At 48.3% G+C, this 21,785-nt stretch overlaps 1 protein-coding gene across 1 annotated transcript; it reads left to right on the forward strand.

Annotated features, from left to right (window-relative positions):
* The first annotated feature begins 516 nt into the window (after positions 1–516).
* LOC113946984 (G-protein coupled receptor 183-like) lies at positions 517–16,066 on the forward strand. Its single transcript, XM_027643104.1, has 2 exons — positions 517–554; positions 14,975–16,066. The coding sequence occupies exon 2, from the start codon at positions 15,008–15,010 to the stop codon at positions 16,064–16,066; it is 1,059 nt and encodes a 352-aa protein (XP_027498905.1). The 5' UTR covers positions 517–554; positions 14,975–15,007.
* The last annotated feature ends 5,719 nt before the right edge of the window (positions 16,067–21,785 follow it).

A 21,785-nucleotide genomic window follows, 5' to 3' on the forward strand; every position in this document is an offset into this window, starting at 1 on the left:
TTTTTTTTTTCCATCTAAATGCTTTTAAATTCTCTAAATTAATAAGTAGAATTAGATCTTATTAAAATATTTAATTCTTATACTAATTACTAGTACAGGTATAGCAAAGTGAATCAAGAAGCCCTTGCTCTCGAAGCACAAACATTTGATTTCTCCCTCTCTCCTTTACGTTAATCAGCCATTTTAACTCCAACCCCTTCAACGAATCTTTCCCGGAGAGTTTGCAAAGGCAGGACATAGGTACCTGCCCCTTAAAACAGGGAAACCCCGTGTTCGGAAGGGAGGGATGGCCCTTTCCCCCCCGTCCCGGCAGGGTCCGGTGTCCCCGCCGCCGGTGCCTCGGGGCCGGTCCCTCGTTGTGACGGTGACCTCTAGCGGCACCAGGGAGCCGCCTCTCCCCTCCGGGCTGCTCCTCTTCCAGACATCGACGCCCAAATCGACCCCCGACTTCCATTCACCTCTGCCGGTTAGGAAACCAGGGTTTAAGCAAGACGGACTCAGGGTCTTGACTTTCCCCATCTAGGTGCACAGACACCCGTTCCCTGTAATCTGCGGTAGGTGTTTAGTATGTCTATTTTCCCCTATCTTTCCTGTGAAAACATCTAACTCTTAGTAAGTGGCAATTATGGAGCACTTAATCACAGTCCCAACCAACATGTCTCATGAGCATGTGAAGTAAGCCTCCTTCCCCACAGCGGTGGGCAGTGGCAAATTTCACCTCTAGTTATCCTAAAAATAGCATCTATTTTTGCTAACTTTCCCTTTTCCTAATTTCTTGCTGTAAATCAGCATTTCTTTGGCATCCCTGACAATGGAGAGGATGTGAGTTTTAGCTCAGCACACCTGTTCCCCTCCATGTGTTCTCCCTGCTCTGGATAGGCCCAGAAAGAGGGCCTACTCACTTCCTTCCTGCACCCTGCTGGCCCTCTCACACAAGACCAGACCCCTAGGCAAAACCAAGTCCCTCAGGCAAAATGGGCTGATGTACTCAGCCTCATCAGCCCATCTCCTATCTGGGCATCCTGGGGTGAGAAGGCAGTCCCATGTGCTCCAGCTCCATGTGCCCCTGTCCCATCAACATCTTCCCCACAGTGCAAGGAGGCTTCCCACTGCCCAGGCCAACTCTCCATCACCTCAGCAGCCCCTCTGGTCCCAGGACTAACAGCTGCTCTGTGGAGAAGTGCCTGAGCTGTCCTTTGCCACACTTGATCTGCCCCAAGAAGGGCTGTGCCAACTTGTCTCAAACCCACAAGTGTGGGATGACATTTTTTCTCTGCTTACAAAAATCACTTTTCTTCCCTTAAATGTTTTCTTTTTCACCAACTCCCCATCCTTCCTTGCCGATGCAGGGCAAGCTCTGTCGTGGGCCTCCTACAAGGCTTTTGCAGCAGCAATCATGCGAAGATGTGAGCAACCACTTCCTCTTTCCACCACCTCTGTGAATCTGCACCAGGACCTTTTTCAGCTTTGAACCACTCTCCTTGGCTCAAGCCTAGAGAAATTCCCACCATCAGAAACTCAAAAGTCACCTACCTAACACTTCTCCCCTGCTGCACCACGCACACACAGGAGTGACTTTCCCCATATAGTCTCTGGAGGATCTTATAATGGGAGCCACATCACTGTGGCTTTGGTAGGTTGTGGTTCATTCCTGTGCCTCCTGAAAGCCCCAGAGTTTTTAACACATCACTCTGCTTTGCCAGGGCTCAACCCCGGCATCACCCTGCTCAGGGCTGAGTGCCAAGGCCTTGTGGATACTCGCAACCTCAGGAGGGGAGAGAAAGTTCAGCACCACCCAAAAAAGGGGGATTTGCACCCTGACAAGCTCCCTTCCTCCAGCAGGGCTGTGGCATTGTCCCATGCCACCCAGTGGACAACTCATCTCACCCAGTAGCATAGAGGCATGTTAGGAAAGGTTTCCTTGCAGGAAACAATCCTTAAGTAAACTTTTAGATTGATCTGAGGACATGGTTTGCCACCTCTTGAGCTGGGCAGCTCAAGAGACGTTCATTTAACCTGCCCTGCAGACTTGGTGTTCAGTTGCCCTGCAAAGGGCATGATCTCTCTGCTCAGGGTTATTTCTTTCACAGAAGCCCACACCCCATGCATGAATTTGTACCTAGTTAGCATTTGCTCAGTGGACCTTACTCAAAGGCCCCAGTGCAGTACCTTGCTTTTACCTCAGACTGGTTTCTGATAGAAATCTGGGTCATCCAAGTGGTAAGAACCTTTTCCCTGTCAAGCTCAGCACATTTTACAAGACCTTTGTCTTTCACAAGAACCCATGTGAGGTTGCACAAGCCCTTGGACCCAGCCAGCATGGGGAATCCACCCACAGATATGCTTCACCTCAAAGAATAGAATGGAGATGTTCACAACTCAGGAAGAAAATGTGCTTCTAAGCATAAAACAACCTTCCCCCACATTCTCACCCCAGTCTGCAATTACAAACATTACAAACATTAATCCCATTATCAATACACATCACACCAGAAAAAGCATCTGTGGATTTCAAGTCACAGATCAGCTGTGGAAAACAGATATTTGGAACAACTGTCCACAAAATAAAAACCATTCAGGCAGTGAAACTGAGAATCATTTGGGTGCAGGAGCTTGACCCAGCAGCATGAAGACAGTGGGCAAACACCCATCTGTGTCGGTGGGTCCAGCTTCAGATCCGCTGGGTCATCCGTGTGCACAGAGCCCGCAAGTGAAGCACAGCTTTGAGCGGAGACATGTGGCGAGGACCTGAGTGGTGGGAAGCAGCATCACTACAGCCTTTGGGTGGCATGGCTGTGACCAGACCTTTTGTTTGCTATTACAAGAAAGAGCTGAAAGCAGGCTTTTTCACTTCGAGGCATTCGGCACGCCAGCCAGAGCCAAGCTATTAATTTGTGAACCAAGTGTGGGTGGGGAGACTGTGCGTATCCTTATCTACACCTTCTGAGGAGTATCAAAGTCAAGCTAGTGAAACTACACTGTCTCCATTTCTAGTAAATACTAATTTTATGCCTCCTAGGAGCTGGCATTTAAATCAAATTAGAATGATGACTCTATTGTCCCAGAATACTTGAATGCATTAAAAAAACCAAACGAAAACCCAATCCACTAATAAGACCACAGCAAACAGGTGCATTTGCTGTGTTTGTTCCTGTATTTGTTCATGTGAATTGTGTGTTTAGTAAATGATGATCAAGGTCAACTGAAGTCATCAGATGACTACAGTGCTGGAGAAACGGGAAATTACTGCTCTCCCTCAAATTTTCCCCGGCCCTTGAAAAAAAACCCCCTTTGTTTCTTACCCTTTTAGAAATCTTCTTCTTTATTCCCATTTTTCATCAGCCAAGTTATGACTCATTCTGACATTGACCATTTGCAACCACAGTGGTCACATCCCCTCCTAAGCAGGGACATTCACATGATTATAGGGAGCTGGTACACATTTAGGAAGAGAGCTAAATTCCTGCTCTCTTGAGGGTAGTCAGCGGTAGATGATACGACACCCCTGTGTGCTATATGTGATAGTACTGAAGAACCAGCAGCATGCTGTAATAGCTGTGTAAGGAAGGAGACCTGTTCCTGCATTTGAAAACAATTTCAAAGTAGCAGGGTTTTAGACATCCTCGAGCTCCAACTTTGATTGGGGGTGTGAAGAATGAAATGCTTCTCTCTGACTGCACATCTCGAGATTACACGTTTTTACAGTTCCAAAATGCCTGAGTTGTTGCACAAAATTAATGCTGGTGAAGAACCAAAGAGGATTTCTGGCTCCAGGATGCTAAACCACATAACTGCAATTTGTAAAGGAAGTAATCTAGAAAACCTCATTCCCTGTCTCCGATCCTTGTCTGTGAGATGCAAATCATTCCTCCGAGTCTCATGGCAGAGGTAAAATCTGTGCAAATGCTATGATGGCAAACAGTGAAGATGCTCAGCAACTGGTGGAAGGGAATTATCCCTGCCTCTGTGAGTCACTCTGTTGGAAGTGCTGGGGCTTCCAACATGTGCCAAACCTTCCCAGTAGGATGGAACTTAAAGCCATGGGGTGTTAAAAGCCAACTTTTTCTCCCCTGTGCTGAAGCCAGGCAAGGACATCTTTTGGCCTGGTTGAGCTGTGGCTCATGGCTTTGTGGGGTAGCTGAATGTGATGCTGAGCACGCTCTACTTTTATGTGTAGGGAAGGGTTTTGTTGTTTCTCGAAGGGATTTACCCTTACACTAAGTTCTGATTCTGCTTTTTTCAAAAAAAGTTTTATTTTGAGGCCAATTTTCTCTATCTACCATGTGCATAGGAAACTCCCCTGAAGATGTAATAGATTGTAACATTGTTTTTCCAGTTTTTATGGAGTGCTCAGAAGTCTCTCCACTTGCAATTTATTCTGACAGATCAAACTTTTCATGATCACAAACCATTTCAAGCATTAAGCATCTACAGTAGAGCCCAGAGACTCAAGTGTTTTCAATAAGCATTAGCAGCTAAAATGCTGCAGTCTCCATGAATATGTTAAAAGTGAGTGAAACCCCAGGAAGCAAAATTTCCTCTATGAAGAAATAATTTGGAAAATATATTCCAATGCAAGTAAGGGAGGAGACCAACCTCAACTTGGTCTCAGGAGTGAAGCGGAGAAGCAAAAGCATGTAATAAACGTATTAAAACAATATTTAGCCAACAAACCTTTAAAACTACAGACATTTAGGGTGGAAAGGATCTGTCTGGTTTTACAAGTAAGCCCTAAAAGTTAAAATTTGATGACTGCAAGTAAATTCTTCCATATAATCCAGACCTTTAAAGCATCACCAAAATTCAATCTAATTAAATGTTTGGGGTTTAAGCCAATCTGGTTTAAGCAGTACATTTTCTTATGTAGATGCAAAGAGTTGCAACACAGTGAAGAGAAAATGAGCAGAAGTTGTGGAGGATTCAGAGAAGTCTATTATCCACTACAAGTGGATTTCAGCGGGAAAGATCTGCCAGGGAAGGGAGCTGCAGACAAACATGGATTCAGGGCCTATGCAGTTACTGCACAGGGGTTTGGTACCATTTTCCTGGGGAAGGGTGCCCAGACCCTCACCAGAATTGCACCATGCAACTGAATAGCGCAAGAACATTTCCCTTCCCTGTTCTCAATGACTTCCCAACTTTTCAAGGGTATTTTTATCTAACAACCAACTTTTCTTGCAGCATTCAGCAAAATCTTTCTTGCATGAACATGGTCCTTCATGGGGAAACTGCACAGCAATATGGAGGATTTACACTGAGATGTTGCTGTCTACTTATTATTTAGCCCCAGAAGCATGTGGTCTCCATTCATAGTTTCCCAAGTTCTGATAAAATCCTTTGGTACGTGGAGGTATGTTTAGGTGCACATAGACATGCACGTACATTTGTGTCCTAAGCTCTCAATTCTGTTTTTAAATGGTAAATTCAATACACATGGATGTCAGACATCCATCCTATGGGGTGCCCCACTAAACCGCAGGGAGAGTCCCCATGTGCTGCAAGCAGAGGCTGAGTCTGGGCTGTCTGCAGGGTGGGAGCAGAACAAAGGCTGCGTTGACAGCACTCGCTGTGGTTACATGGCCCCAACACTTTCTATTATGCAAAGTCTTTCGGGTCTGTATGGCTTTGGCCAGACAGGTATGGTTTGGATTGGGGCTGTTTTTGCCAGAAGAGTGTTTTGGGGTGAGTGTTGATGGAAAATTCCACCTAAAAATGGCTTAATGATTTCTGAAAGTAGAATTCAAGAGAGACATTGCCATTCGTATGTGAACAAATAGTGCTGTGGTTTGGCAGATTGGTGCTTGCCTCCCAAGGCAGCTAACCATTACAGAGGGATATGCTTACAAGGATGTGGCCATGGGCCTTTTACTCACTTCATGAAATTCCTGCATTCTCTGGCCAAGCTGCAGGTACTCCCAAAATATCAGCTTAGTAGAAATGTTACTGTTTGCTCCCAGTTCCTTGAAGGTCTCATCCATGTGCTGCTGCACAACACTTGCAGCAGGGCTGGTGGGGTCCCCAGGAGGACCCGGCACTGGCCAAACCCTCACAGGGACCGAGATGCTGGCAGCTCCAGAAGGGCAGCCTGCAATCAGTCAAACGTATTCTGGCAGTAACTGGTCTGCACCCACACCTCTGCTCTCCCTTGATGTGTAGGGAGCAGCAGTGAAGCAACCAGCCTGTGGTGCTCCTCATCTCCTCAGAGAGATGGTGAGTGTCACAGCAGGGCACAGAGGTCTGTGCTGTGGCTGTGCCGGGGACAGGTACCACCAAGCATCGTGGCTCTCTGAGGTGCCATCTCTTCCTTCTCCTGCCTGCTCTCCTAAGCAGGATAAAAAGAAGAGGGGAGCAACACCAAAAAGCCACATAAAAGTTGCATTCCTGGTCCTATAAATTAAGATCTGCCTGCATTAGGACAGTCTGTACCGACTCAGCTCACGTCCCGTGCACACACACACCACGTGCAGGGGTGTGTGACAGCCTATTGCTCGGTGATTGCTGACGGCTTTCTCCTCGGGACTGTGCCATGCTCGGAGCCACGTGGGCCATGTTCTGTGGGTGAATCATTGTTGTGCTACAAACGGATTTGTCTCTTTGCTCTGCCCACACTGAGTCTAGGCAGCAATAACCACAAAAGCTAGAGTTCACCCTGACCACCACTGACAAGGGAGGCTTTTGTTAAGGAAGGTTTTTGTTCCACAGTGAGCTGGTCCTATCCTCTCCCAAAAGCCGTCGGATTCTGCAGGATTAGAGGTTGAGGAGATGGAAAAGCACAGAGGTACTGAGTGCATGGGACTGGTGCTGCAGCCATTTACAGCCACCCTTTGAGCAAGCAAGAACAAGCTGCTCTGAGAAAAAATCAGATGCTAAGGTCTCCAGCTATTCACTGTTCACTGTGACTTTTCTGAGGTTTCCTTTCCCACAATAAAGCAAAGAGCACCCTACTTGCTTGCATGCAAGTATTGGGTAGATAAATCAGCAGAGGTTGCTGAAGCACAGAGGTGCTTGAAAACTGCCTGCATAGCCGGGCCCAGAGGGTGATGATCAGCAGCACAGATTCTAGTTGGAGGCCACAGAATCACAGAATCACAGAATATGCTGAGTTGGAAGGGATGCACAGGATCATCCAGTCCAGCTCTTAGACCTGCACAGGACCATCCCCAAGAGTCACACCATGTGCTTGAGAGTATCATCCAAACACTTCTTGAACTCTGTCAGGCTTGGTACTGTGACCACTTCCCTGGAGAGCCTGTTCCAGTGCCCAACCACCCTCTGGATGAAAAGCCTTTTTCTAATATCCAACCTAAACCTCCTCTGATACCACTTCAGGCCATTCCCTTGGGTCCTGTCACTGGTCACTACAGAGAAGAGATCAGTGCCTACCCTCCTCTTCCCCTTACAAGGAGCTTGTAGATTGCAATGAGGTCTCCCCTCACTCTCTCCTTCTCCAGGCTGAACAGACCAAGTAACCTCAGACACTTCTCATAAGGCTTCCTCTCAAGGTCCTTCACCTTCTTTGTTGCCCTCCTTTGGTTGCTCTCTAACCTTAATACCTTTCTTATATTGTGGCACCCAAAGCTGCACACAATATTCAAGGTGAGGCCGCACCAGTGCAGAGCAGAGCAGGACAATCCCCTCCTTCAGCTGGTTGGTGATGCTTTGCCTGATGCACCCCAGGACATGGTTGGCCCTCCTGGCTGCCAGGGCACTGACTCATATTCAACTTGCCATCAAACAGGACCCCCAGGTTCCTTTCCATGGCACTGCTTTCCAACACCTCATTCCCCAGTGTGTACAAACATCCGGGGTTGCCCTATCCCAGGTGGAGAATCCTGCACTTCCCATTGTTGAACTTCATATGGTTGGTGATTGCCCAGTCCTCCAATTTGTCCAAGTCTCTCTGCAGGACCTCCCTGGCTTCAAGGGAGTCAACAGCTCCTCCCAGGTTTGTGTCATCTGCAAACTTGCTAATTATACCTTCCAGTCCTGCATCCAAGTCATTTATGAAGATGTTGAAGAGTCCAGGGCCTAAGATGGAGCCCTGTGGAACCCCACTAGTGACAGGTTGTCAGTCGAGTCAGGCCAGTAACTAGTTGTGTACCCCAGGGGTCAATACTGGGTCCAGTCCTGTTCAACATCTTCATTAATGGCCTGGACCATGGAGCAGAGGGCACCCCCAGCACGTTTGCTGATGACACCAAACTGGAAGGAGTGGCTGATAAACCAGAGGGTTGTGCTGCCTTCCAGAGGGACCTTGATAGGTTGGAGAAATGGGCCAATAGGAATCTCATCAAGTTCAGCGAGGGGAAGTTCAAAATCCTGCACATAGAGAAGAACAACTCGGGGGGGGGGGGGGGGTGCAGCCAGCTGGGAAGCAGCTCTGTGGAAAAGGACCTGGGGGTCCTGATGGACACCAAGTTGAACATGAGCCACCAACCAATGTGCCCTTGTAGCAAAGAAGGCCTATGATGTCCTGGGGTGCATTAGTCAAAGTACTACCATCAGGCTGGGGGAGATGATCTTTACTCCCTGCTCAGCCCTGGTGAGGGGCCACACCTGAACTCCTGCATTCAGTTTTGGGCTCCTCTGTACACGGAGACACAGACATACTGAATAGAATCCAGCAAAGAAACCTGAAGATGATGAAGGGACAGGAGCATGTCTCCTGAGAAGAAAGATTGAGAGAGCTGGGATTCTTCAGCCTGGAGAAGGCTCAGGGGCAGCTCATCAATGTATCTAAATGCCTGAAGGGAAGGGGTAAAGAGGACAGAGCCAGGCTCTCTTTAGTGGTGTTCAGTGTCAGGATCAGAGGCAACAAGCACAACCTGAAACACGGGAGAGTCTCTCTGGACATCAAGAAACACATTTTCACTGTGAAGGTGACCGAGCACTGGCACAGGTTGCTCAGAGAGGTTGTGCGGTCTCCATCCTTAAAGATACCTACCAGCCGTCTCGACACAGTCCTGGACAACCAGCTCTGGGTGTCCCTGCTTTAGCAGTGTGGTTGGACCAGCTGACCCCCAGACATCCCTTCAAACCTTCCACTCTGTGATTCTCTGAGGCACTGGTGCACTGAACTGAGTTCCCCACAGAAATAATCATGAGAATGCTAATTTTTCCACATGCCATAGGATTTACCTCATATGTGTTAAACATGGCCAAAACCTGGCTACAACATGGCCTTAACACTGAATGCAAAGAATAAATGGAAATTAAGAAAAAAAATACAATTCACAAAATATGAAGATGTCTTTTCAAGAGAAATTGTTGTAAAGGATCATGGAGATCCAGACTGAATTAAGAAGCGGTTTTGGCACTTTCTCTATCACAAACTCTCATTTCTGCATTTTGTGTTCATCTTCTGTGCCAGTTGCTCTTGTTCATGTCATAGCTTCACATTACAGACGTGTGCGTGCTTGTATAGCATACGTGGCCATGTCATAAGAGAAAACCAGATAAAAATAGGACCTCAGTTCTACAAACTTGCCTTATGATTGTGTGTTTTTAACAAGCATTTAAACATTGTTTTTAACCACGGAAATCAGATACCAAGAAAACTTTCATCTTATTCCCGCAAAATCAAAATGGAGCTTCTAAGTCACAGTGCAGCGTGGGAGCAAGCACCTTTCGTGCTCGCTGGAGGAAGTTATTTAAGATTGTGAATTTCATTGGTATTTCTCCTACCAAGGTGCCTCAACCCTCATGACTAAGAGTTGCCCCTGTTAGCACACCTACCCTGTCCCTGCAGCCAGGCTCAGGGAAACCATAGGTACCTGGAAATCATGGTGGTTGGATGGCCCCCAAACGAGGTTTTTTGCTCACATTTTGGGACTGAAGTCAAGGGGATGTGGAAGGAAGCAGCTGCCTGCTGCTGTGTTGAATTCTACTGCTCAGGATGTTGGAGTGACCTGTTCTGCTCCTCTAAATGTGTCGTGACTTGATGCTGCAACATCATTTCCAAAGCTGTGCTACACGTGCAGAATAAAGCCCAACATGTCATGCAGAAGCTGATTTCAGCTGGTTTGTTATTCAGCATTTCCCACTTAGATTTAGGGCCAGATTAGGTTTCAAACATATCAAAACTCCAGTAATTATTTTCTTGAGATTTTTATCACAAATTGGTAGGAATCTTCAGGTTTTTGCTTTCTCTACAATTCCCATCATCTTGAGCTAAAGCCTCTCAAACACTGTCCTCTCTGCATAGCTGCTGTTATTGAATAGACAGGTGGATGTTACAATCAGAGGTTCTCCCAATTTCTGTTCTACTACCAGGTGACTAATGGTGACTTGAGATACAGGGGCTGAGCTGTGGAAAATCCCTGCTTCTTACATTGAAACTGAAAGCACCTGGATCTGAGATTTTTGAGTCTACCAAAGCTTCCTGAGAATGTTTTGCACTAGAAGAGAGAAAAGGTAACCAAAATCGATGAGGAAAGCAAAGAGGGAGAGGTGATGATACAATGGAAAGAGGAGGCGCAAACTTCCTGCTGTCTCTCTGTGAAGGGGCTGTTGCCTCATTTGTTATGCTGCCTTGCCCTCAGAAAGTCCAGCTCCAATCATCTCTCAACTTTGGGAAACCCCACCAGATGTAAACAACTGCCTCAACACCCCCAAGTGTGGCTTTGAACCCCAAAGATGGTTCAGGAGGAAGCCCAGCGATAGATGTCCCAGCACGTGTGAGGGCATATGCCTGCCTGGCATGGTTCTTACAGATCTTTGTGAGCCTTCCTTGCCTGCCACAGCCATCACCACAGCTGGGCTCACAGCTGATGGCCTGAAGGACTTGCCCCCAGAGGAAGAGCTGTGGCCTGGCTTTTCTGCTGGGCTGGCAAGCAATATCCATTATGAGGTCTCCAGGAGGGAAAGGAGACTGCAGGGAGCCTTCGTGGGACTGCAGAGAGCAACATCCCCTGTGAGGATGATGTGAGAGGAGCCCCAGTGACTCAGAGGTGCACATCTGTCCTGAAATACCCAACATCTGGCTCTGAAAAGTAGCATGGAGTGGCTGCCTGTCTGGAGTCACGTCATGGTTAATGACCATGATGCACGTGTCAGAAAAGAGAATCTCCATGCTGAGTGTTAGCACAGGATTCCCACAGGAGGTGTCACCCATGCCTTGGCTGAGTCCCTGGCAGCAGGGACACCCTGGGACAGGAGGTCCCACTTGGCCCTGGGATGAGTACCCAGGCTGTGGTATTCTGCGTAGTCCCTGCCAGGCCCGAGGAAAACTGTCTTTGTGCAAACATGGACACAACAGAAGAAAACCTGGTCCCAGTTTTGAAGCTGAACCTCACTACCCAAATCTCATACCACATTCCATCCAACCACTGGGTTCAGTGAAGGTCAGTATCTCCTAAATGAGATGGCTGCAAACTGGGCTGGACAGGGCTTCTCTGCACTGTCTTGGGGGATCCCTTTTCAGCACACCCAGGATTGCAGAGGCAGGAACCGGGACCCGCCAGCTGAGAAGTGGATCCCCTCAGCCCCTCTCCCCCACCCAAAGGAGCTGTTGTTGCCTGTGGTGCAGCACAGTGCAGTTCAGCACTGCTGGGCTTGGTGGGGCCGTGCAAACGGGTGGAGCTGGGCTGCACTCCTGTAGCACAGCACCTGCTGCACACAGGGTAGGAGCATGTTTTGCACAAAAGAACCCACTTCCTTTCTTCTGCATTGCAAAAAGAAAAATAAAATCAGACAGAGAGCACTATTTTCCCTCCTTCTTATTCCCAAGTCCCTAGATGAGGTTGTCACCTAGACCTTTGAGTTCCTCAATCTGTTTCGAGGCTGGTGTTGCGATTTGGGCCATTTCCTTTCTCTGCACAGAGGCTGAGACCCGTTGGATCTCCCTTTATTCAGGCCCTCTTTTGACGCAGCAATGCCGTCCCACTCCCATTGGCTCCCACAAGAAGCCCCCCACGCGCAGGCAGGTGCCAGGTACTGGTGCCACTGGGTTATCAGCATGTGATTCCCCTTCTGGGATCTGCAGCTCTCTTTTTAGTGCCTGCGTGCCCTCAGAGCCCAAGGGACCGGAGGCGTTGTATATGGGGGATGTTTGCTTGGAAAAGTCCCGAGCATGAATTTGCATCACAAACCGCCCCATCCATCACTGCCGAGCCCTGGTGATAGTGACCGGCTCGAGGCATTGCAGGCACCTGGCTGGAAGCCAATGGCATTTTGCCCAGCTTCATCCCAGATTTGTTTCCTTGACGGTGTTAATATGTGGAGATGAAACTCTCATACAAGAGAGTGTAAGGAAGGCGACCAGAAGCCCCATCAGTGGCATAGTGACCCCTGAATTTGTGTGACCAGTATTTATTTCAGCTGCAGCTGTTTGTCATGCAGTGCTTAGGTAGATGAGAGAATAGCCCTGAATACACTCTCGGGTGTGGGCTTGGGATATCTGTAGAGATAACACTTCTCTACTGTTACATTCATTGGCTGTTTTTCACCATCATGATGAAACAGCTCAACAACATATGAGCCCTACACAAGCCTGATTAGCTTAAGCCTTGACAGATGTTCATGTAGAAAATCCCCATCTTACTAAGGAATATTTTGAATAATTTACCCAACAGTTATTCTATTACTAGCAGACCTTTCCCTCTGTGTGATATAACCCCCCAAGCAACAAAAGTATCTCCACTGACAGATGCTTGTTAGCGAATTTTCACTATTACTCTTGCTAGGTACCTTCAACTTGTAGTAAATTCATGGCAATATCATACACTGTGTAATTTCTATACAAATGACTCATGGTACATGGGTACACAGATTAGTACTGCGTTTGATATCACTGTTTTAAAACATTAGAAATAATATGCAATTAAATAATTAGTTGGGCTTTACTAGCTCAGAGGGAAATATAAATTTAGCTTAACTGTAATCTTAACCTTGACATTTCTTAGCTTCAGTATTTTTCAGTAGCATCCTGAATGCCCCACGATGGGAATTTCCTAGTGTATTAGGAGTTTTTGGGAGGGGAAAAAAAGGAAACAAGCAAGTTCATCACCACCACCACTAAAAACCCAACAGCTTAAAACCACTAAAAAGAGCATAAAAAAATCCTTTTGGAATTTGAGAACCCCAGTGTTCTCCAGTAAAGTAGTCACTGTGGGGAAGACCGTCCCGCCGGTCACAGTGTAGGCTGCGCTTCTGCAAACATTTTAGGAAGTGCTGGGAAGGAAAGTGCTCTCTGCACACTGTAAGACACGCACATAGGGCCGTGGGGTAAATCACAGCCCTCCACCACTCTGCACGCTGTGGGGGCAGAGCCTGCCCTGAGAACCCCAGCTGAGGCAAGGGGCTTTGCCCAGCATTCACCACACAATATGTTATCTTAGTAACAACAATTTTTTTCCACTAAGGGCAAATCGTCTCGTTCCACTCAGGTTAGCCTCTGCCCTAAGGAGCTGTGCCTGGTGGTCTCTCCATGTGTGTACGAAAGGCAAAGCTGGGCTTCACCACAGCCTGGGGAGCCAGGTACAGCGTGTCTTGCTCTGGCCACAGGCACAATAAGCTCCGTAGGAGGTCTGCCGCAACTTTGTTGGAAAGGTGCCATGGTCCGATTCATGCTTCCGTGGCCATATATATGTGCCTCAGGGGTGAGCCATCTGGACTGCACGTGAATCAGAGCTGAGGCTGTTTTCATTGTTCAGTTGCATTTTGCACCCTTGTATAACTTCTCAGAGTAAAACTCGAAGTCGGCTCAGATGTCGGGAGCGATTGCTGCGCAGGTACAGTCATTTATCTTCTCCAGCACAGCCACTACTGAAAATATCCTCCGCGGCAGCAGCATGCCTCTCACACACCGAAAGAAAAAAAACCCCACCCAGAAAGAACACACAGTTTTACTAACCCTAAGAGAAAAAAAAAAACAACAACAAAAAAAACAAACCAAAAACCCCAAACCTCACGGTGCTTTTGTAATGTGAGCAAATCCCGGGAGGAGCTAACACGGCTGGGGAGCCCGAGTGCAGGCCGAGGGCAAGAGGTTCCTCGCCCGCCGCCCCTCTAAAGTCGGGAGGGAGGAGGAGGAAGAGGAGGCGGAGGCCCCGATTTCTCTTTCGCGCGTGTGCGTGTGAGCATCTCAGCCCCTCGGGGGTCGCCGCCGCCGCGGGCGGGAGGCAGCGCCGTCCGTCCGTCCGTCCGTCCGTCCCGTCCCGCCCGGTGCAGCGGCTGCTGCAGAGCGGAGCCCGGCGCTGGCAGCGTGCGGTGAGAGAAGGGCGGGGGGCGCGTCCCGGCAGCTGCTGCAGCCCCGCGGCGGAGGGTCCCCGCTGTCCTCGGGCTGCCCAAAGCGGGGCGAGCGGCGGGAGGGCGTGCGGGGCGCGGGGGGTCGGTGCCGCGGTGTTCCCAGCTCCCTGAGCTAACGGGCACGGCGTGCGGGATTTTTGGGAAAGGCTGGGTTTTTTGGATAAGGCTTGGGGTTTTATCGGGGAAGGTTGGTTTTTTTCCTCTCTTTGAATTTCTTCAGTTTTGTTCCTGCTTTGGTCCCGCCGGAGAGTCGTGAAGGTGCTCCTCAGCACCTCTGCGGGCTGGTCCCCTCAGTCCCCCTGGTCCCCCGGCCCCTCCACTTTCTCAGTGAAGCTCCCAATTCCCCTCACAGTAACGAGTAAATTACATGACTGCCACTAGATGAGTTTGGGACCTTTCCTGTGTGACAGACAGTTCCCCTCCCCAGTATCCCCAGTCCTTTCTTGTATGGATTGGACTTAAAAACCAACCAACCAAACAAAATCCCCCAAAAATACAAAAATAAGAGGAGCTGGTGATAAGAAGATGAGAATGAGTCACAGCCCCTGTTGAGATGCTCACATCAAAATCACAAGAGAAGCATTTTTCCAAATGACTCGAGCTGTGTGCTGCCAGGGGGGTGGCAGGAGCAGAGGACAGACCTTTTGATTTGTGATGGGGGCCAGCTCTAAGGGTGCCACTCCTGTTATCAATAAACTACAAGTTTCATGTCTGTTCTTATTCCAAGGGAGAGGGCAAGAGCCTGTAAGGCACCACAGAAATGGCTGTTGTGGAGGCCACGTTCCCGCCCACCAACCTCACCTTTGGCAACCAAAGCAGCTGCAATGTGCACAACCACCACTTATCTACCAAAGTCACCTTCTCCCTCTTCTACACCACCCTGCTGGTGTTTGGTGCCTGTGGGAATGTCCTGGCTCTCTGTATCACCTTCCAGAGCAGGAAGAAGAAACTCAACTCCACTGACCTTTACCTGGTGAACCTGGCCCTCTCTGATGCCCTCTTCACCCTGGCACTGCCAGGCAGGATTGCCTACTACATCCTGGAGTCTGATTGGCCCTTTGGGGACTGGTTCTGTCGGGCCACAGCTTTCATTTTCTACATGAACACCTATGTGAGCATCTACTTCATGACCTGTGTGAGTGTGGACCGCTACATTGCTGTGGTGCGCACCAGACACCCCGGCAGGATTCGGAAGATGAGCCGTGCCAGGGGCATCTGTGTCCTCATCTGGTCCCTGGTGTTCCTGCAGACAGCGCCGCTGCTTCTGCGGCCCATGACACGGAGGATGGGCGACAAGCTGACGTGCATGGAGTACTTCAACTTCGAGGAGATTCCCAAGCTGCCCTACTTGCTCCTGGTGGCCTGCGTGCTTGGCTTCTTCCTGCCTGTTGGCATCATCTTGGTGTGCTATGTGAGGATCAACCTCAAGCTCTGCCAGACAGCCAAGGAGAACCCACTGACGGTGAAGAACGGGCACCACCACCGGGCCTTCACTGTCATCCTGGTGGTGCTGCTGGCTGTCCTGCTCTGCTTCAGTCCCTACCACCTCAACATTGTCCAGTTCATGGTCAGGAAGATCCTCTACCAGCCATCCTGCCATGAGCAGCAAGCCTTCAAGATGTCGCTGCAAGTCACTGTGGCGTTCATGAACTTCAACTGCTGCATCGACCCCATCATCTACTTCTTCGCCTTCCGAGGCTACAAGCGGAGGCTGCTCCGCATCTTCAGGAACAGTGGCTCGCTGGCTACCTCCTCTACTGCCAAGACCCCCTCTGAGAGCAACAGCAACAGCCAGCCCCCTGGCTCCGTCTCTGTCTAGCAGCACAACCCATTCCCTTTTGCTCTGGCCTATGGACCATCCCTGACAGCAGGAACCAGAGTTGAGCTGCAGGACCAGCACCTTCAACAAGCTTCCTTGCTCCCGTGTCTAGAGCCAGGGGCTCCCACAAAGCCAACCTGTCTGGGACACAGCTCTGCCTGGCTCTGCACAGGCCTGCGCTCAGCACTGCTACACTTGCACCTGCCATCCTGGAGCACAGAGAGACAAATTTTCATCACAGCCCCACAGAAGGCAACTAATGCAGCTGCTCTGGCTGGCAAACCCAGCTGGATGTTTCCCAGCACTGTGCTGCACCCGTTTCCCATGCCTGTCCCACATCCCCCATGGGTCTGGGGGCTGCGGGTAGCCACCATGGCTGTCCCTCTGTCTCCTTCCCTTGCACTGCCCCTGGAGCACCGGAGCAGCATCCCTGCAAGCCTCAGGGCAGCCTACATGGAGCAGTCAGGCTCTGGGCACTTCAGGAGAAGCCTGGGATGTTACTTCCATGCAGAAAATGGCCTATAGCTCCTTCCTGCCACAAATAAACAGCACCTCTGCTCTCTCCCTGCTCAGCATCCCACTCCTGTACCTGGGCTCTGTGTGGGGTAAGCAGTAAGTGCGGGGCCTCTGGGAGATGCTGGAAAAGCCCTTTCTCAAATGAGAGGGAGGAGGATGTGAATTTGTAGAGTGCTGCTGCCTGTGTCCTCCCACTTGGCTGGCTGCTTCTTCCCCAGAGTGCTCTTACACCTGAGGGCACTGCAGTCACCCCAGGACCCACTGCTAGGAAGGGGATAGTGGGGATGGCCTGGCTTCCAGCTCGGTCCCACGGCTGCAAACCTGCCTTGGATGTACTCACTGGGGAAACCTTCCCATCACTCCTTAATTTGAAAGGAGTGGAGGAATAGGGACAAGAGGATGAAGACTAAGGGTGGCCTTATGTGACCTTGACTGACCTTTGCTTGAAGCCAGTGCCCTGACAAGTCCAAGAGCTTTGCTAAAAGCAGGTTAAGAGTGACTATTGCCAGAGTAAAAGGCAGAGCCCTGAGACATCAGGCTTCTGTCGAGGTTTGTACCTGTGAAACAAGGAGAAAGTTGGCAGAATCCTCCTTGGCTTTTTTCTGAAGTCACTGGACTACAAAAAAACCCCCAAAAAATCACATGTAGGATTTACAGTTTCTGGGATGTCTGGCCTTTTGTTTGAGGTTGGAAGGGACAGAGACATGCACAGAGACATAAAGAGGAAAAAAAGCTGCTTTATTTTGCTGAAAAGTATACCTGAAGAAGTTTCATGAATGGACTTTTGATTAATACAAATAATTCTTTAAGGTAATATTATGCCTAGAAAGTTAATAATAGTCACATGCAGTCCTTTATTGTTTTAAATAAGCATGAATGAGATTTTGGATGATGATGGTTTTACTTATGGTATAGGTAACTGTAGCATCCTGAAGGCTGACTAAGAGGGATGCCTAAAATAATTCAGGTGAAATGGAACTCCAGTATGTCCTTTCCAGAGACTAACTGAGCCCTCCTCAAAGCAGGTCTAACCTCAGTTCTGGCCTGCAGAGAGCCTTTGTCCTAAAAGGCATGGTAAAAGGCATGGTACAACGGACAAGGAAGAGCTGGGATGTAATAGTATAAGGATATCAGTGGTCGGATATAAACATAACCTTGTTTGGTCCTCATTGAACTCCGTTTTTCTCACAAGTACTTTACTAACAAAAGTACTGTCATCATCTTAGCACCAGTAGAAGCCTTTGGAGTAGGAAATAGGTGAACAGTTGGGTGCAGTGCTGCCAAATGCAGAAGGGATCCTGCCTCCCTCCTCTGGATGGATGCCAGCCTTGGGCTCTTTGCTTTTTAAAATACCCACTCAAGGACAGCAGGCAATTAACTGGAGCTGAGGGAACATCCATGGGATGGAGAGGGAAGGGACTTGGGCAGAATGGGTCAGGAGCAGTCTGGGCAAAGGAGAACTCTAAGGAACTTGTATTGCCCAGACTAGCTTGCCCACCTGGGCCAGCTTGCTGGCTGCTTGAAAATGGAGCATTTCACTAAAATTGAAGAGAAACCATTTTGTCTAGAGGCACAGCAACACTTTTTCTACTCTTCATAATTCTCCTGCTCAATCCAAGCTCCTCACATGATGCTCACTGTGCCCCCTGCCCCAGCAGCTCCTGCCTTCTGCCACGCTTTGACTTGCCAGCAAACCCTTGGAATCAGAGAAGCACAGAATCCCAGAGTCATTTATGTTGGAAAAGACCTCTGAGATCATTGAGTCCAACCATTAACTGAGCACTGCCAAGGCCACCACTAAACCACACCCGTAAGCGCAATAGCTACATGTCTTTTAAATACCTCTCCACTGACTCTGCTTGGCTGCTGCTCCTGCCTTGCCTCCAACTCTCCCGGGGTGCAAACCTCCCGAAGCTCCCCGGCTGCTGCCCAGGGCCAGGGTATCTGTGTCGGAGAGAGCCCACAGGACGCAGTGCCCACCCCGACGATGCCACAGGGCGAGAGGGACAACACCGGTTCCTGCCGAAAGAGGGAGTCGAAACCTTTGTTCAGTGTTAAAGACACGCACACGGATCTAAGAAAATAATGACAGATGCAGCCAGTGCTCCCCCCACGCAACTGCTGCCCTACAGGAACGTGACGCCTTTCACAAGCCGTGTGGTTGTGGATTGTCTGGGAAGCACGCGACAGCACACTGGGATCCAAAGGCATTCCATGCAGACTTAGTACCGCACAGTACACGGGTATTTCTTGCTGTTCTGCAGCCTATTGCTGCCATACATTTCTCCTCTTTTCTAAGAAGAGAAAATTGCACTTTCATCTTAAGGCAGAGAGTATACTTTGTGGACACACAACATGTACAGGTAATATACATACAGATACAGGATATACTATATATGTATACTATATATTTACTATCCTCTATATACATGCTGGCTGCATCAAAAGAATGTCCTAGGCTGCATCAAAAGCAACATGGCCAGCAGGCCAAGGGAGGTGATTTTGTCGCTCTATTCCACTTTGGTGAGAGCCCACTTGGAGTACTGCATCCAGCTCTGGGGTCCCCAGTACAGCAAAGACATGGACCTATTGGATTAAGTCCAGAAGAGGGCCACGAAGATGACACAAGGTCTGGAGCACCCCTCTATGAAGATAGGATGAGAGAGTTGGGGTTGTTCAGCCTGCAGAAGAATCCCTGGAGACCTTAAAGCAGCCTCCCAGTACCTGAACAATCCTGGAAAGCTAGGTACCTAAAGCATACAAGAAGGCTGGAGAGGGACTCTTGACCAGAGCATGTAGTGATAGGACAAGAGAGAATGGCTTCAAACTGAAAGAGTGCAGGTTTAGTTAAGATATTAGGATGAAATTCTTTACTGTGAGGAGGGCGAGACACTGGAACACGTGGTCCAGAGAGGCTGTGGATGTCTGACCCCTGGAAGTGTTCAAGGGCTGGTTGGATGGAGCTTTGAGACTTGGTCTAGTGGAAGGTGTCCTTGCCCATGGCAGGGGGGTTGGACAGAGCTCAAACAGCATTGCTTTTTCCCTCAGTGGTGGTTCTCAACCTATGCTTTCAGCTAAAAGCAAAAATTTCCAAGACAGCACTGGGGGACAACAGCTCCTGGTTGAAGTCACACATTATTTGCTAGTAAACTCTCTGTGCTGTGCAACACACCTCTTCAGTCTGTGCTTTAAATTGTCCTCAGCTGAAGCTATAGCATTCACACATAATATTTGTAAGCCATCTTTGTATGCCAGTAAAATATTGTAATGTAAAAATGCACATATCTACTAAAAATAAAAGCTTCTTGTGGCCAAGTAACAAGTCCTGGTGTGATTGATCTGGCCAGGTGATGTGGGCAACAATCTTCTCAGAGGTGCACATGTGCCTCTCCCCTCCACAAGTAAGCGCTCAGAAGCAGTGAGGGGCAAGCACAAGCTCTCGATCCACCTCCTTTATGCAGGACACTTGTTTCAGCAGGAAGGTTGTGTGCTCTCATGCCACGGGGATTTATAAACTGCCTTCAGTGGGAAAAGCAGCATGACCTGTGAGGAGCTGTGTCCTTTCCAGAGGAGGTCTCTCCACAGCCGGGATGGGGTGCCAGGAGAAGTCACGTTGGCAGCACTAACCGTGCTTTGAAAACCAGAAACATCTGCGTTCTCACGCACCAAGGTGGCTCCAGGGTTTGCATCACTGCCCAGTTGCTGAGATTACACTTTTCTCTCTTGCTACATGTACCACCTCCTGCAAAACTGACCAGATAAAATGGAAGGATTCCCCCATCAGACACCTCTGAAAAAAGAGTGGATTTTCAGTACAGAATTAGCCACAGTATTGTGTGTTTTCATTTTCTACGTGGAATCCTGTGAATTCTTTCAAAACTGAACCAAATGCAATGCAACATTCCATTCCCCTTCTCTTGGCAGGTCTTTTCTTTCGGTCCTCTGAGTTCTATCTTCTACTTTGCTCCTCCTTTTCTGTAACCTCTGTGTTTTGCTCAGTTCCACATCCCTCATCTCCCTCGAGTCCTCTCCTTTGCTAAGGTTAACTCACATTTATGGTCCCTACTTATCTCCAGTCAAAAGGCCAGATCCTGCTTGCAGTTCAGCCATGATCCTGGAATTTTTCACCCATTTTTAAAGTATGTATATTCCTGCTTTCTCCATTGCAACCATTCAGGTTTAGAAACGGTCCCCTACAAACATGTGTCAGTCCAACTAACTTCTCCTTCCTCTTAAAACTCTACTTCGGAAAACAAATGACAACAGCTGAACTACCAGTTAGTTGTGATTCTCACCAGTCACACACATTTGTCTGGTTGTACCATTCCTCTGCTCCCCTCACTGGTGTCTCATCTCATATTTGGGCCAAACACTGTTGGTAGCACATACCTTCTTTGAGTTTCAGAGTGGACTTTCTGTGGTCAAAGCATCCCTTTATATGTGGAAACAGGAGAAATGTAATCCTACTAAAAATTGAACCAAATCCAGTATTTTTTAAGTAAATGCACACACACATTTTATATATCTAAATATGCATGCATGCATGTACATATATAAACACATATAGTATTTATGTGTTCATGTGACTCTCCTACCAAAATAGTGCTTATACTCATTTACATAAAATACTGATTACTGTGGCCACCCAGTTAAAGACGGCTAATGTCATTTAGGTTTTTGTTATGGGAGAACACAAGCAAGAAATTAATTGCACTCATGTATCCTTCTTACTAGTTCAAATGAATGCTGTGCTTTTACTTATCCTCAAACAGATGCAGTTTCCCCCCCAATATGGGAGTTGTAGCTCCATGTGTTTTCAGAGCTGGGTGCCTTTGCAACTGCACATATACTCCAAATACACACGTCTGAGAGATGAGAGTCTTTGAATACAGACTTTTAATTTTCTTCAACAAACTCTTAACTCTTAGTTAAATTCATCAAACCAGTACATAAATATTTCTCACTTGTTCTCTGTATATATACATATGCATACACACATATATATGCATATATGTAATCATATATATATACACATACAAACATGAGAGCCAGAAACATTGCCCTTTGCCCAGTACATTGCAATATGTTTTTCTGGCTTGTTCTTCTGTTTCAGACAAAAATAACGAGACCTTTTCTCCACCACACGTTCAAGAAGGCACTGGTAAGTGCTAGACAGCACAGGTTGTGCATGAACCAGCTGCAA

Source organism: Corapipo altera, unplaced genomic scaffold (genome assembly GCF_003945725.1).
Source record: "Corapipo altera isolate COAL_440 unplaced genomic scaffold, ASM394572v1 0, whole genome shotgun sequence".
Lineage (NCBI taxonomy): Eukaryota > Metazoa > Chordata > Aves > Passeriformes > Pipridae > Corapipo > Corapipo altera.